The following is an 18,124-nucleotide window of genomic DNA, read 5'->3' on the forward strand; positions in this document are numbered from 1 at the left end:
TTATCAAACGTGGTCATATTTAAATGAATATGCTTACTAAAGATACATTTGTTTGTTTGTTTGTTTGTATGATGTTTTTACGTTGCATGGAACCAGTGGTTATTCAGCAACGGGACCAACGGCTTTACGTGACTTCCGAACCACGTCGAGAGTGAACTTCTATCACCAGAAATGCACATTTCACACACTTCAATGGAATGGCCGAGAATCGAACTCGCGGCCCACCGAGGTGGTACACCAACACCATACCGACCACGTCACCGAGGCGTTTTACTACTAAAGATAGAAAACCTATCGAGGTAAATCCGTGCTATTCTTCAATTCCTATAGTCTTCTGTATTTTAGGAAGCAAACTACTACAGCTCTTCTGTTCCTCCGCCTTTCTTTCATTTCCTTTTAAAAGTTAGTTGTCGAAGGACGGCTTTACAAAATCCTTAGGGATTAGACAGGGCTCCTTTTCCAGATTCCTTCACGCTCACACACCAGGTGAGAAAACCAGATTGCAGATACATAAATAGAATAGAATTATAATATATTTAGGCCAAACGCCAAGCGCTGGGACCTATTAGGTCACTCAGAGCTGAAATGGAAATTGAGAGTAACAAGGTCTGAAAGGTGTAACAGGAGGAAAACCTCGCAATTACACTAAGAACAATTGTTAGAGAGGGTGAAAAGTCGGATGGAAGAGAGAACATAAACGGAGGTACAGTAAAATAATTGAAAGAGGTTGCAGCTAGGGACAGAAGGGACGCATCAAAGACCTTCGAGCAATGCCTATACATTACACCACGTGAGGTGCACTGCAGGCAATTAGCCCCAATTGAGCATTGAAGCCCCTTTCACATACGCCGAAAAGAGAGAGAGAGAGAGAGAGAGAGAGAGAGAGAGAGAGAGAGAGAGAGAGAGAGAGACTTCAGAGGAGGAGGGGTGAGAACGTGACCTGACCTCGTGACACAGTGTGCCAGGTGGGGGGATTTGAAAGCACCGCTGCTGCCGCCGCTCTGGGAAAGAACAGTGCTTCGTGAGACTGACGTCGACTCCGCTACATCTCATCTGCAATTCGAATTGTTGTTCTTCTGGTATGAATTGCAGAACAACAATTTGAATTGCAGATGTGGATGCAATTCAAATTGTTGTTCTTCCGGTATGAATTGCAGAAGAACAACAAACTCAATTGCAGATCAGGATGTAATTCAAATTATTGTTGTTCTGCAATTCAAATTGTTGTTCTTCTGGTATGAACTGCAGAAGAACGACCATTGAATTGCATCCTCACCTGCAATTCAAATTGTTGCTCTTCTGGTATGAATTGCAGAATAGCAACAATTTGAACTACAGAAGAACAACAATTTGAATTGCATCCTCAACTGCATTTCAAAATGTTCTTCTGGTATGAAAATAAATATGCAACGAACGATTACGTACGACAACACTGCACGTCATATTTGGTCCGATACTTTCTCACAATTTCCATTACGCCCTGCGCTTTCTACTACTGCAGACCAGGCCTGTACCGAGAGGGTGATGAGAATGGGGGGGAGGGGGGGGTGGGGGGGAGGAGGAAGAGGAGGATCATACGACCCCCCAAAAAAAATTTCTGGAAGTCCGTATTTTCTGTGACTGTCCATTCGATTGAACTGTACTTACAAAAGTAATAATAATTTTTTTTTGGGGGGGCAAGTCTTTATATATATATATATATATATATATATATATATATATAATATATATATATATATATATATATATATATATATATATATATATATATTCATTAAACTTTAACATCATTCTTTAGTAGTAGGAAAACAACAAGAGTGATTATAAGGAATACGATATATATCTATCTATGCAATTGCATTTAAAGAAGAAAAGGTCCAGTTTTGGGGAAACCCCACCCCCCCCATAAAAGAAAAAACTGGGTATGGGCTATATCTGTGTGTGTGTATTATATATATATATATATATATATATATATATATATATATACATACATACATATATATATTAATTATGCATTAACCGTTTTCACCAGCATATCAACTTAACAGACGTATCTAGGCAGCTCATCAGCAGAACCTCTAATCCTCACCACGAACACAATACAACAGTTCGACGTACTTCATAATCTTAATTCCCTTCAGCAAAATCCCAAGTCGGGGTCGCTGTTTTGAGATAAACTTCCCAAGGCGGTCCTAACCAATCACTGAACGGCTCTTCCATTAGTTTTGGCAGATTTTTATGGACGAATGACCTTCCTAACACCAACCCTACCACTTTATCCGGGCTTAGAAGGGAGTCTTTATCTACCAGAAGAGAGAGACGGCAGTCTCTGAGATGATATCGTAAGTACTTTACTTTCTATATTTTGGCGTTTTTAAGGGCTCCCCTTATGAAATGGAATTCTTACCAGTCATATATATATATATATATATATATATATATATACACATATATATATATATATATATTATAGTAATTAATATATATATAAATATATATATATATATATACATATATATATTTATATATATATATCTTATATATATATATACATTTATAATTATATATATATATATATATATACATATAATTATACTAAATTTTATTAATTATATATATATATATACACATATATTATTAATTAATTCTTCTGTTAAAACAGGATACGTCTCGAGTATAAAAAGATCCCATTAAAACACTCTGGTTTAAAGCTAAGGACTATTATTTCGGTGGACTAACTTCTTGATTCGGGTGGAATTGGTCCACCGAAATACAGATCTTAAGTTTAAACCAGTGTTTTAATGGGCCTTTTATACTCGATATATATATATATATATATATATATATATATATATATATATATATATATATTAGTAATCATATGTAACCTTGGCGTAAAACACCTGTTGAAAAGGGATGATACAATTTGCCATAGGTGTAAGACATGTACTTACCAACAACAAATTATCGCAAGTCTGCAATTTACTTACCTGGTAAAGAGGGGAGAATACACCATGAAATACATTTCATCATTACATCAAATTGCATTGCATGCACGGTTATATTTAGTTATTTGACATGTGAACTTTACAGCTGTTGCAGTTATAAACTATATAATAGTACATGAAGATTGTGTATAAAAAAAATATTAAGTAAATAAAGCAATGAATAGGAAAGCAAAGAAGATATTTAGGATAAAATAATAAGAACAAGATCCGGATTATATATATATATATATATATATATATATATATATATATATATATATATATATATATGTGTGGTGTGTGTGTATGTGTAAAATATTAAGTAAATAAGCAATAAATACAATAGTAAAGCAAACATTTGGGACAGAATTAATATAACAATAATCTGGGATACAATATATATATATATACATATATATATATATATATATATATATATATATACACACATATACACACACATATATAATACATATATAAATATATATATGCATGTGTGTAAAACATTAAGTAAACAAAACATTAAATAAAGCAAAGCAAACAAATATTTAGGACAGAATCATAATAATAGCAGAAATAATCCGGAAAACTGAAAAATACAAAGGAAAAGAACACATCATAATCAAAACAAACAAATCAGATGTTAACATTAGAGAGAAAAATAAAAAAAATACGGTCCAAGCCGGTCTTCTGCCCAAATAATAGTGACTGGACTTTCACTAGTCCATACTATCTCGAAAGTGGGTGTCACCCACTGCATAAATAGGTAGTTTGCATGGATAGTTAGTTATGGTGGAAGGACCACCGTAGAAGGAAGGATAATGGTGAATGCAAAATAAAAGAAAAGGTTGTATTATACACCTGCCCTTCTGTCTGTCATCTGGCCTAATATCCTAGTGGCCTTCATATATTGATACCAAAAAGATCTTCTTCTGAAAAGAGGACTAGAAATGTCATATAACATGAAATTGCAATTCGACACATTATTATGACGTTACACATAAAAATATACCATAATAAAATTGGTCCACTAAAAAAAATAAATCAAAATAAAAACACGTATATATACCATACTTGGGTATTTAATTACTCTACAACTTCCAGTTTTCTTTAAGACACTTCATATTCATACAGACATGGTAAAGTATCTAAAGATATACATATATGGTACAACCCTTTCATACATTAATTATTCACAAAGAGTACTACTGCATGTAAATCCTACACATAATCTATGAGAAATCCCGTTTTTCATTTTAACGGAATTTGTTGATTGATAAAGCCTTTTATTTTTAATTCAATTCATGTAAACTAAACAAAGTCTAAAGCAAGAGGGAAAGCCATTACATATACATTTACATATATATATAGATATATAATATATATATATATATATATATATATAAATACGTATATACATATACATACACATACATAATGGTGTCTAAATTCTTCAAGATCATTTACTTCGCAACTGAAAACGTCTAACGCTGGTAACCAGGAGGTATTAGTTTTTGCACCTCTAACCTTAAAAACTTTATACCTTAAAACTAATAATAATAATTAATAATAATAATGAAAATAACTAATAATAAATAATAATCAAAGTTTCAATCTCTTATCATCCTCATTCCTCAGTTTCTTACAATATATATTAAATAAAATAGTTCTCGGGTCAATGATAATTATAATCACTGTCTCTTCTAGAAAAGCACCCAACGCAATCTGCAAACCCCGACTACCCTTCATAGAGCCTAATTTAAGGATGATCTATCCGGGATTCAAAAGCAGGTCTGTGTGTGTGTGTGTGTGTGTGTGTGTGTGTGTGTGTGTGTGTGCGAGCGAGCGCTCATGTGCGAATCCAGCATTCGATAAACATTACCTACAGTCGGCTGTAACCACCAACAGGTCTCTTTCCTCGAAAAAAAATCGAACTCTCCACAATTTTTCCTCCCCCCTTCTTGTCTCCACTCTCTCCCCCCCCCCCCCAACCCCCCCCCAATCCCCACCCTTCCGCCCTCCCTCTCTCTCATCTTTTCGTTCCTTTTCTTTTTTCTCCAAGTCATCTCGCAGAGGAGAAATTGCGCTATCTGGCAGCCCAGCCGGCAACGGTCGTCATGGCAACCATCGCCCACCACGTGATCCACCAAGCAACGTTCTCTCTCTCTCTCTCTCTCCTCTCATCTCTCTCTCTCTCTCTCTCTCTCTCTCTCTCTCTCATGGAAAGGCACCAGATGCACACGTCTACGTACGAACGCTCTCTCTCTCTCTCTCTCTCTCTCTCATACACACACACACACAAACTTATCCAGTAACGTTTCGAAATACGTTCGTGCAAAAACGTCTCCCTACCCCGTCACCGTCATCCCAAATACCACCATATGCAGCACACTGCCCATCCCACGCTGCACTAACTCTTCCATTAACACATGCTTCAGTGCAATCAGGAACGTTTGCATCGCATGGTATGCGACGTCACGTCAACGTTTTGCTGCTGGACGTTTGTCTTCTCGCGGGGAATAACTGGCATCTGGGTGGTTAATGTATTTATAATGTATTTGGGAGAACATTTCTGAGCAATCTGCTTGTTTACACAAACGAATTAAGCCGCGTGATTTACAAGTGAAACGTTATTTCAAAGACGGTAATATTATTAAAAAAAAAAAAATTACACAAACAATAATGAAATGACGGCCATTTTTCAATATAACAGTAGTCAATGCAACAATTATAATAATAAAACTGTAATATATCGGCTCGTTTCAAATCGAATTAAGCCAAGTTATTTTAATGAGTGAAATGTCATTTAACTGATTGTAATATAAAAAAAATATCTATAAAACCATATATACAATCTCGACCATTTTCTCAATGTATCTGTAAAAGCGATGCAACACTTTTATAAGAATAAAACTGTGTAATACATCAGCTTGTTTACAATCACATTAAGCCAGGTGTTATTCTTGAGTGTGTACTGTCATTTGACAGATGGCAATAATGATTTTTTGTTTTGTTTGTATGGTGCTTTTACGTTGCATGGAACCAGTGGTTATTCAGCAACGGGACCAACGGTTTTACGTGACTTCCGAACCACGTCGAGAGTGAACTTCTATCACCAGAAATACACATCTCTCACACCTCAATGGAATGCCCGAGAATCAAACTCGCGGGCCACCGAGGTGGTGCTGGTGCGCCAACACCATACCGACCACGCCACTGTGGCGCTTGGCAATAATGATAGATATTTCAAAATCTATATAAACAGTTCTGACCCCGTAATGGGGTAGTGCCATCAATGCACCTCATGAGGTGAACTGTAGGCATTATTACTTAAGGTTCTCTACAGTGTCTCTTCGGCCGCTAAGCTACAACTCCTTTCATTCCTTTTACTGTACCTCCGTTCATAACTTCCTTCTTGATTTCCAACCTCTCCTAACAATTGATTCATAGTGCAATTGCTTTGAGGTTTTCCTCCTTTTTCAACTTTTAAATCTTTTTTCCAGTCAATTTCCGTTTCAGCGCTGAATGACCTCATAGGTTGCCGCGCTTGGCCTTTGGCCTAAATTATATTCTACTCTATTCTACAGTTATAAATTGTTATAAATTCACGACCATTTCCTCAACTGAACTGGAAGAGTAAAAAAAAAACGCTTACAAAAATAAAACTGAGTAACAAATACTTAATGCACACTCCGAAGAGTAGTCATTATCATCAACAACAAACAACAAACAAACAAACAAACACCGCAGTGGCCGTAGATCGATGACGCAATGATTGACTGATCACAATTTAACGCAATCATTTGATACAAAAAAAAAAAAAAAAAAAAAAAAAAAAAAAAAAAAACTCGTCCCAGATACTCTAATGGACGGGATAGTGACAACATTAAAAAGGCAATTACCTGGACATGATCAGTAAATTAAAAAAAAAAACAATTCTGAAATACTGATTACCCTCGAAAATGCTTTTTCATTACATATGTTGATTACAAAGGGGACTTCTTTGTAACGATGTCATAAAAAAATATATATTATTTCTACTTTCGGCCGACTAATGAGTGTTTGCCGAAACAGTAGCTATTGAACAGAATGGACCCTAATATTTACATTACTGATACTACAACTACAAATACTACTATTACTGATAATGATAACGCTGCTACGAATACTACTACTACTGGTATTAATGATAACAATAAAAAATAAACATGCGTATGAGACAACGAATTAACACAGTAAATGGCAATAACTTGCAGTCAGTTTCTGCTGCGAAAACCTTCCTTTTTTAATAAATAATAATAATAATAATAATAATAATAATAATAATAATAATAATAATAATATCTATCATACAATAGTTAACGCTTATCCATATTACGTGAGTAACACTATGCTACAACGTAAGTTTTGCTGACTACTTGTATCTTAGATCTGATTACTCAACGGGAAGAGAATTAAAAAAAAAATCAATCCTTTACTCTATAAAAATAATTTGCCAAAACTACAACTCGCGTTTCCAACGCCATAACTTTTTTTTTTCGAATTTCGATATTATGCAGCGAAGCATATTACTGACATTTCAGACAGTACGCTTATAACAATAAAAATGATGGTACCTTTTCTCAAAAACCCTACATATTTTCCTCCAATCAGGTCCGACTGAGGGATTGGTCATTATTGTTAAAATATATGACTCAACGAGAGAAATGTTTGGAACGTTAATCACTACAAAAACAAGTGAATATACGCCAGTTTCTTCGGCGCAATCCAAAATTCTGTACAGCGTGCATGACACTCAGCCACGGCCCATAAAATTCTCAGTGGCAGGACACGAAACTTCTAGTTCCGGCCCAGTAGTGGGATGTGTTGCTTGCACATACGTCGGTGCCAGACGCACGACCATGGTTAACTTTAACCTTGAATTAAATAAAACCTACTGAGGCTAGAGGGCTGCAATTTGGTATGTTTGATGAATGGAGGGTGAATGATCAACATACCAATTTGTAGCCTTCTAGCCTCTGTAGTTTTTAAGATCTTTGAGCGGACAGAAAAAGTGCAGACGGAAAGAAAAAGCCCTTAAATCGTTTTCTTTTACAGAAAAAAAAAAAAAAAGTTGCAAAGGTACAAGATTCCCAAAAAGTCCTATTAAGGAAAATGGCAACACCATTTCATCTCCTTAATGACGTGACATCTCTAGCAATTTCTCAATAGGCAGTAACTGAGGAGTATTAAAAAGGATGACTCAAAAGCAAAACGATCACCAAAAAGCATTCCCATGAACGTGAATAGTTGCAAGAAAACAAAACTTCATATATTAAGGAGAGGAAACATAGTACTAGAGACAAGAGCAATGTTACTTTCAGAAAGTGTGAGGATAGTTTTCAGTTAAAATCGTTCCTTATACACCGTAAGAGAAAAAAAAAATAATACTAACTCATTATGTAAGTCTGACTTCCCTAGCAATTTGAAGGCACTGTGCACGGCGGAATCAACAGTAAACAAGAATGTTCTTTTAGCATATTTTCAATGTAAAGTATTTGGCCTGAGGTTAAAAAATGTAGCAACTTTAGCAAAGACGTTTTCTCTTTTTCACACAAACGTCCTATACAGGTCTGCTCTGCAAAAAATTTTGTCTTGCCATATCTTAAATTGCTAGCTGTCCAGGGTCAACCTTTGCGGCCATGACTCAATATTGAGTCAGCCTTCTTCACACCCGTATGGGATAATAGTATAAATTATACTGAGTCAACCTGTCATAAGTACAAAATAGTAAAATAAAAACCTAAACCAATCCTGACGAAGGGGGGCATCCTACTGAAGCCGTGGAAAAGCCCTTCTTGGGGTTACCCACACGATCAGGTTTCCCAAGACTCTACTCTATATATATGTGAGAGGAGAAGAAGACTGGTCTCCGTTACAACCGACTTCTACGTATAGAAGTCGAAGACGAAGGTCCTGAGACATCGGAGGGACAAGTACACGACAAGTGCCTTCGTTTCTGAGAGAGCGCCGACGTATACAAATGGCCTTTCTTGAATCGTGACTTGTGACTGAACTGAATATAGAATTTAGGCCAGAGGTGGCCAAACAGTCGATCGTGGCCACTTGTGTGGTCGATCGCCGTTCGCCCATAAACCTATATAAACAAACAAAACCAAACGCATATATATATATATATTATATATATATATATATATATATATATATATATATATATATATATATATATATGCGAGCAATTATGCTCATGCTATATCGTACAACGGCGCTGTTTGAAAAATTTTCCCCCGTAATAATATGTGATTATGCAGTATGGTAGATCTTTAAAAAAAAAATAAAGTTTCATTTTTTAGAGTAGTTCCCGGAGTCCAAAATTTTGTCTCTCCACCCCTGATTTATGCCAAAGGCTAGGCATCGGGACCAATGAGGTCATTCAGCGCGTTTGCTTACCTATGATTATATTAAGGGAAAGAATAGTAAATAATTTATAAGATAAATGATTTGCGTAAATCATGATGGTTACGTTTGACTTACCGATGGTCATAAAAAACCGCTAATAATTTATAGGACTGATTCCAGTACGTAAAATAAATACGTTACATACTGTATGTATGCATTTATTAATTCATACATACCCAACATACATGCGCTAACACATAAGCTTATAAAATCCTGTAGAGAGAGAGAGAGAGAGAGAGAGAGAGAGAGAGAGAGAGAGAGAGAGAGAGAGAGCATCAGCGAAGAATTAAACCATAAATAAAATGGTTAATTTATCCTCGCATATCGGGAACGAGAACTAACAATAACGTACACGTGACTCTCTCTCTCTCTCTCTCTCTCTCTCTCTCTCTCTCTCTCTCTCTCTCTCTCTCTCTCCGGGGAATATTTTCACAAGCGTGCTGCTGCATTTCGTCTTTCTCCCCATTTGTTTTTTTCCGTTTTTCAAAAAGCGAAAAAGTAGGTCGATATGTTCGCTTTAGCCAGGCGGAAGCTCCCAGGACACTCTCTCTCTCTCTCTCTCTCTCTCTCTCTCTCTCTCTCTCTCTCTCTCTCTCTCTCTCTGGGGGAAAAGGAGCGATAATCGAATACTGAGAGAGAAGCGGATAACCAAGAATAGCGAGGCGCACGAAGGAGCTGTCTTATTACGGATAACTAGACAAGTACGGAAACGGAGAGTCCTGAAATACAGAGTTATCATGGACAGCTATATTTAGCAATAAGCAGCCGCATTCTGTACGTACTCGCACACAAAGGGAAACAGACAAAGGAGCGTTGAATGCAGGGTGCTGGGGAAAGGTATCCCTAAGCAGCAAAATAAATATATGAATATAATGGAAAAGTCAAAGAACACGACATCTATATATATAAAAATAAAAAAAACGCATACTACATGCTTTCACCAACGTTCTAACTCTTCTAAATCTTTAGAAATAGCAAGAACAAAAAGCATTAAAATTGACACAGGAAAAATAATAATAATTTCAGTAATAAAAAGAGAAAAAAGTTAAACATGATCACGACAAAAAAAATTAAATAAAATACACACACTCAATAGTACATGCTTTTACCAACATTCTACCTTAATTTAATTGAAAAGACAAAATCTTCAGGCATAGCACGAACAAAAAGCATTAAATTTGATACAGGAAAAATAACAAAACAAAAGAAAAAAAAGTTAAACAGTCAAAATTTAAATGACCAATAAAATGCGAATCGGCAAAATACAGATAAGCATACATACTTTTACCAACGTTTTAACTTAATTAACTGATAAAAAAATCTTTAGAAAGAGCAGAAACAAAAAGCATTAAATAAAAAGAAAAAAATAATTTCAGTATAAAAAGGTACACATTCAAAACTAAATATACCAATAAAACGCGACTCGGAGAATACTTGAAATAAAAAGTACAGCTTCTCCTCAACCCCCCCCCCCCCCCCCCCCCCCCCCCCCCCCCCCCCCCCCCCCGCCCCCCCCCCCCCCCCCCCCACCCCTCACCCCCCCCCCCCCCCCCCCCCCAGCCCAAAAATACAAAAAAAAAACTCACAAGGGTAAATGGCCTCGCAGTATAAAAATGTAAAAAATTAGGATCTGCGAAATACGCGAGTAGCTAATAAAAACTTCAGAGTAACTCTGAAAAACAGTAAACTGAAATCCCGACCAACTGCTTTACTATAATATATATATATATATATATATATATATATATATATATATATATATATATATATATATATATATATATATATATATATATATATATATTATATATATATGCGAGTGTATTTTTTTCATCACTTCAGTTTTTCAAGCTTTTGAGATGTTTTTATAATAATAATAATAATAATAATAATAATAATAATAATAATAATAATAATAATAAAGATGCTAAGGAAGCCAAGAATGCTTCTTTAGACATATCTTTGACCCGTCCATGATTCAAAAAAAAAAAAAAAAAAATGCTCCAAAGACAAAATACGAGAGAAAATAAAATATTATTCACAAGGTGGCAAAGGCCAGATCTAAGTCTTAACCAAAGGTCAACTGATAAGACGCCACGTGATGTTGGCAAGTCTTTATGTGAAGATTTACTTGTAAAACTTTATGTGAAAGTTTATATAAAGACTTAATTGTAAGTACTCAAAATACATTACCTGAAAGTCTACATATGCCAAATTTAGTTGTAAGTTTATATATAGAACTATAATTCTTAAAAGGTTACACATAAAACTTTAAATTGAAAGTATGCACATAAAACTTTGATTGCAAGTACTTATATATATTACATTAACTGAAAGTATTAAAAATAACTTCAATTAAGTGTCTACATATAACATTTTCATTAGAAAATCTACATACAAAACTTGAATTGAAAGTCTACATATGAAACTTTAATCTGAAAGTATAAATATGAAACTTTAATCTGAAAGTCTACATATGAAACTTTGAATTTGAAATTCTACATATGAAACTTTAATCAGAAAGTCTAAATATGAAACTTTAATCTGAAAGTCTAAATATGAAACTTTAATTTGAAATTCTACATATGAAACTTTAATCAGAAAGTCTAAATATGAAACTTTAATCTGAAAGTCTAAATATGAAACTTTTATTTGAAAGTCTACATGTGAAACGTTAGTGGAAAATCTACTTAAATCAACCTATGTAAATTCGATGATAATATCATAGCACAGCAACAGACAAAATCACTACGCCAAACCTGACACACACACACACACACACACACACACACACACACACACACACACAGCAGGAACTGTGGGAGAGCTCGACACGGCTAAGCATATTCCCCATCCTGAAGTGTAAGAGAGGGGAGGGGGATGGGTAGGGGGTGGGAAAAGGGAGGGGGGGGGAGAAAAGTGGTAGGAGCCCCTCCAAACAGCAGCGTTTCTCAGCCTTCGTCAGTCAATGACCTTTCACCCCCGACCTCAGCCACCTGCAGGAAGGCCCACGGGTTAGGAGAGAGAGAGAGATGAGAGAGAGAGAGAGAGTATTGAGAGAGAGAGAGAGAGGGTTGCTAACAGGTTTTCTCGCAAGATCCGGTTAAGGTTATCTATGAAACGCCAGAAAATGCAACACGACAACAAATAAAACGTGAATGCAAGAATGCCCGATGCCCGACTCCGGCGGGAAGAAAAATATATGGAGAGAGAGAGAGAGAGAGAGAGAGAGAGAGAGAGAGAGAGAGAGAGAGAGAGGCCATAATTCATTTCTTCGTTAGGTGGGGATGCCAGAGGGGAGGGGAGGAGAAGAGTGCCTATAGTATTCAAATGGTAATGAAGATCTCCTAGGTCAAAGTTATTATAACGTACACCAGTGTCTTGAGGGGGGGAGGGGGTTTCTTAGGCTGTTCGCAAAGATACACCTCCTGACGTTAACTTTTCATAAGGTTTTCACCCCCCCCCCCAAAAAAAAAAAAAAAAAAAAAAAAACATCACATACAAGATTGCAGATGTCTAGATAACTAAACGAAGTGACTATTTTCTTTCATTTCTCTCCCTATCTCTCTCAAATGAATTCCTTATTTTCTAATTGTTCTTCTCTTAACGAATTGCACTTAATTCCTGTTCTTTTCTATTTCGCCAGAACTATAGTTCTTGAATTCAACCGCTTCCGTCTTCCTTTAGTTTCGTTCTCTTTAGTTCCTGAACAGAGAAACTGAATCGGCTCCTAGTGCCGTTGGCATTCACAGAAAATAATATATAAATAAATAACAAAAGAAACAATTTACACAAAATATTGCCATAAAAATACGGTAAGTTATTTCCCCAAAACATCTGTCACTGTAAACACAATTATACGTCACTGCCCTTATACAATACAATAAAAAAAAAAAAAAAACGCAATACAGTTAAAATGTGACAAAATAAAAATCAATAATGGCATATAAAATCGGTAAAGTTTATTTCCCCAAAAATCTGTTATCACGGGAACACAATTATAAGTCACTGCCCTATACAAAAAAAAAAAAAACACGCAATACAGTTAAAATGTGACAAAATAAAAATCAATAAGATAGGAAACCGCTATCCCATAAGCTGTACAATACAACCTTTTTCACAAAAGATATCCCGATAAATCGTTTTTAATCCATCAAGAACCAATATGAGTTGGTAAACTTTGATGCGAGAGATAAATCTATTTAAAGTTTCATACAACAAAAAATAAAAATATATATAAAAAAAGGTGGGGGACTCATACTTCACCCGCTGTCTCTCTCTATTCCATGTGAAAGGTACGTATTACCAATAATAATAATAATAATAATAATAATAATAATAATAATAATAATAATAATAATAATACAGCCATAAAAAATTAGACTATTTCCCATTACCGATTCGACAGAGGTTGCGATTTCCCTTCAACGGGAACATAAACGCACACACATACACATAAACGCGCACGCACTCACGCACACACACACAAAAGGATGCCAAGCGTTGCATGACCTCACAGCAACAGCTGCCGGAGTCTCACGCCTCTTGGAAGGAAACGCCCCTTTTGACAACAGCGTCAATCGGAGATTGAGTGGCTCCATCGGGATTCGGGAGGCATGTGACAGTAGTGGCTGCCTGGTCGTCATAGAAGTAGCAGTAGCAGTAGGATATATTCAATCTCATATTACACTTGCTTTAGCAGTAATTGTACAATAATACCTGCATATGTTACAAATATGTACCTTTCTCAGTTCAATCGAGTAAGTACGACTAAGCATGTAAATTTTGCCTAATGATTTCAATTGAAAGTTAATATGCTTTTTCAGTTAAAAAGTTTTGGAATAACTCAATTATTACACACTAAACGTCTTCTTCATGAGAGAGAGAGAGAGAGTTAACTTTTTTTTACTCGTCAAATAAGTACAAATCTTCATATTCTTCCTACTGAGTAGAGAGAGAGAGAAGAAGACTGAGAGAAGAGAGAGAGGAGACGAGAGAGGAGCGAGAGAGAGAGAGAGAGAGGTTAACTTCTCTACTCTTCAAATAAGTACAAATCTTCATATCTTCTACTGAGAGAGAGAGAGAGAGAGAGAGAGAGAGAGGACGGTGACGACCAAGGAGGGGGACGGAGAGGAGGTGGGGACGAAAGGAGTGATGCGAGGAAGCGTACCGAGGGCGGAATGGACGGCGAAGAGAGAGGGAGGAGGACGGAGATCGAGAGAGAGAGGTTAACTTCTACTACTCTTCCAATAAGTACAAAATAAATTTCATATCTTATACTTTGGAAGAGAGAAATGAGACGAGAGAGAGCGGGGGGAGACGAAGGACGACGAGAGAGAAGAGAGAACGAGAAGAGAGATGAGAGAGACTGGAAGAAGAGGGAGGATGAGAGAGAGAATCACTTTTCTTCCCATGAAAAAGTCAGCATAAATCTACATCACATTCTCTTCTATTGATACTTCTCAACTACAACGAGGAAATGCCTAACGCTTGAGAAACCCAACATAAAAAACTTAGTTCTAAGAAAAGCACGAAACTATATTCAGCCATCGTAAAAAAAAAAAAAAAAAAAAAAAAACCGTGGGTACACTGGTAACACAATTTGCATGCACAGATCGCCCGGAATTACCAGATCGGACGGAATTACCCAGGTATTTCGTGAACCCCTGAAAATACCGTATCTGATACACAACTACCAGAATTACCCACCTTCTTCGTGAATCCCTCAAAATACCGTATCCACTACACAAATACGACAAGAATTAGCCAAGGCCTTCGTGAATCCCTCAAAATACCGTATCCACTACACAACTACGACAAGAATTATCCAGGGCCTTCGTATACCACTGAAAAAACCGTACCCATTACACAACTACGACTAGAATTAGCCAAGGCTTTCGTAAACCTCTAAAAATACCGTATCTATAAAACAACTAACGATCAGAATTAGCCAAGGCCTTCGTGAACCCCTGAAAATACCGTATCCGTTACACAACTACGACCAGAATTAAAATCCAAGGGCCCTTATTCCGAAGCCCATGAAAAAAAACTTATTCTGGTTACCACGACGACGACCATGAATACCCAAGGCCTTCGTGAACCCCTGAAAATACCATATCTGTTACACGACTACGACCAGAAGTATCCAATTCCTTCTAAACCCCTAAAAATAACCCATGAAAATATCGTATCTGTTACACAACTTCGATATTCCGATCTGAAACTCCGTCTAAGCTGTTAGTACGCTGTTAGCAAGATCAACAGGTGTGCTGATAATTACAGTTACCTGTACACATCGGACGAAATAGTACATCATCTCTGTTACACTTCAGTTCCCAGTTCGTAATATGAATGTAAATCAATATCTGATGCAGTACAATAATAATAATAGTGGGAAAGTTAGCAAAGGTAATCACTGACTGAAATTGGCCTTCCTTCATCTATATATATATATATATATATATATATATATATATATATATATATATATATATATATATATATATATAATATATATAAAGTCCAATATATGCAATGTATACCAAGTACGAAAATATTTGTACGCCCAAACATGGATAAAAAATGACTACATTCGATCTGCTTCTATACCTTACAGCAAGAACATGAGAGAGAGAGAGAGAGAGAGAGAGAGAGAGAGAGAGAGAGAGAGAGAGAGAGAGAGAGAGAGAGAGACTCATGAACGGTTCCACTATTATCACCATTAGTATTACTGATATTATTATATTAAGGCCTCGTGTTTTTATGATATATATTTTGATAGGCATTTCATAGGCAACATAATGAAGCTAACAATAGGGCTAATGCGATTATGACTCATTATAAAATAAGAACCATAATCCGAATCATTATAAAATAACACGAAACATAAGGTGGTTAGGTACACGTATTGTAACGATAACAATGACACAGTTCCACAATAACACTTATGTATGAACACGAGAATAACAATATATTCCTTTTAATTTCTTTTATAAGTCTTCACCATACATTGCAAGACTTACTTGCTCTTCCCATGAAAGGGAAACTGTAAGAACTAGACCTGAGTTCCCAGATACGCCACTTGGTCTACATGTCCTATTCTCTGGACAGCGGTAAATGTTCTCAAATATATAACATGCCTGGTCAAGGCTTAATGTTCTAAAATATATATAACATGCCTGGTCAAGGCTTAATGTTCTAAAATATATATAACATGCCTAGTCAAAGCTTTTAATAAAAATCATGAAAAAGGCTCTCATTTTTCCCTCTCAAACACAAGAAATCAAAGGACAAAAGGAAAAAAAGGGAAAAAAGGGCCTTCCTTCCCGACATGGGAAAACGAGGGCCATCATTTCCCTTTCCAGGCAAGGGAAAGAAAGTACGCGTCAAAAGGCACTACTTTCCCTTTTCCAGGCACGAGAAAGGTCACTCTCCATCTAAGATCTCCCCATGCTGCAAGGAGAGAGGGTTCCTCTCCCCTTTTTCCAGGAAGGAGGAAGGTCAAGGGAGGGAAAAAAAAAAAGGTGCCCCTGTTTCTCTTTTCCAGGCAAAGAAAGGGCAGCCTGCCAACTCCTATCGCCTTACCAAACGTTCCTTCCAGCTCTCCTCCTTCCAGCATTTACCTTCCCGAAATATTCGTCTGAAATTAAATATTCCGCCTTCAAAAACCACAAAGTACCGCTTCCATTTTCGATTGTCTCTTCTGTCATTGCGCCACTGTCTTTGTGCAATGCCTTAAAAAAATAGCAATTCAGCTTCACGGATAATTACTTCAATATGTTATATAATACTTAAAGATGTTATATAAGGGGAAAGTGAGTTATTTCGAACCTACGAAACGTAAATGACGGAAAAGTCTTCATGTCAAGTCATTCACAGGCAAAGTAAGCTCTCTCTCTCTCTCTCTCTCTCTCTCTCTCTCTCTCTCTCTCTCTCTCTCTCTCCGAGGTCCAACGGGTGAAAATAAAAGAATCAGACTAGCCTGCGGCCAAGGGTACCAAGAAATGGATGAGCGCACCCGCGCGAGAGGCATAGTGTCAGATCAGCCTCTGGAAAAGTTCTGGAAATTCTCGTGGGCTTTTCCCCGAATGTTTACCTAAGCATGGCGCATGTCGACATATATCCGTCGATATGATTTACTTGTCATAAAATATATCAACAACTACCTAGGGAAAATATGTATGAGAAATGATCTCGTAATTAAGTATTATTACTATTGAAGTGGACTTCGGTTTCCAATGTTTACAAGTATCCAGGGAATCCTTATAGAGGGATTTCCTCGTAATTAAGTTTAATTACTGTAAAGAATTGGACTTCAGTATATATATATATATATATATATATATATATAATATATATATATATATATATATATATATAATATATTATAAACTTGTCTTTTTGACAGTATTATAGTTAGTCTGTCAGCGCAGATGATGATGAGGGAGAAAAAAAACAGGTTTGAGTGATTCATGGGTGAATCATAAATCATACTGATATCAATAGAAAAAATAATCTGGCGACTCTTAAGAAGGATTGCTGTTTCAGTGACGTTCAATATTAATTAACGAGGTCTGCTTCTCGTACTTAAGAAAAAATTGCTACACTGTACTATATAATATATATATATATATATATATATATATATATCTATATATATATATATATATATATAT

General features: G+C 36.1%; 1 protein-coding gene across 1 annotated transcript in view; it reads right to left on the reverse strand.

Annotated features, from left to right (window-relative positions):
• Positions 1–18,124, reverse strand: part of LOC135195520 (single-stranded DNA-binding protein 3-like) — a 226,354-nt gene that overhangs the window by 99,071 nt on the left and 109,159 nt on the right. The window contains 1 exon segment of the mRNA XM_064221758.1: positions 2,958–2,993. Within this exon segment, the coding sequence (XP_064077828.1) occupies positions 2,958–2,993 (36 nt within the window).

This window comes from Macrobrachium nipponense, chromosome 16 (genome assembly GCF_015104395.2).
Source record: "Macrobrachium nipponense isolate FS-2020 chromosome 16, ASM1510439v2, whole genome shotgun sequence".
NCBI classification, from domain to species: domain Eukaryota; kingdom Metazoa; phylum Arthropoda; class Malacostraca; order Decapoda; family Palaemonidae; genus Macrobrachium; species Macrobrachium nipponense.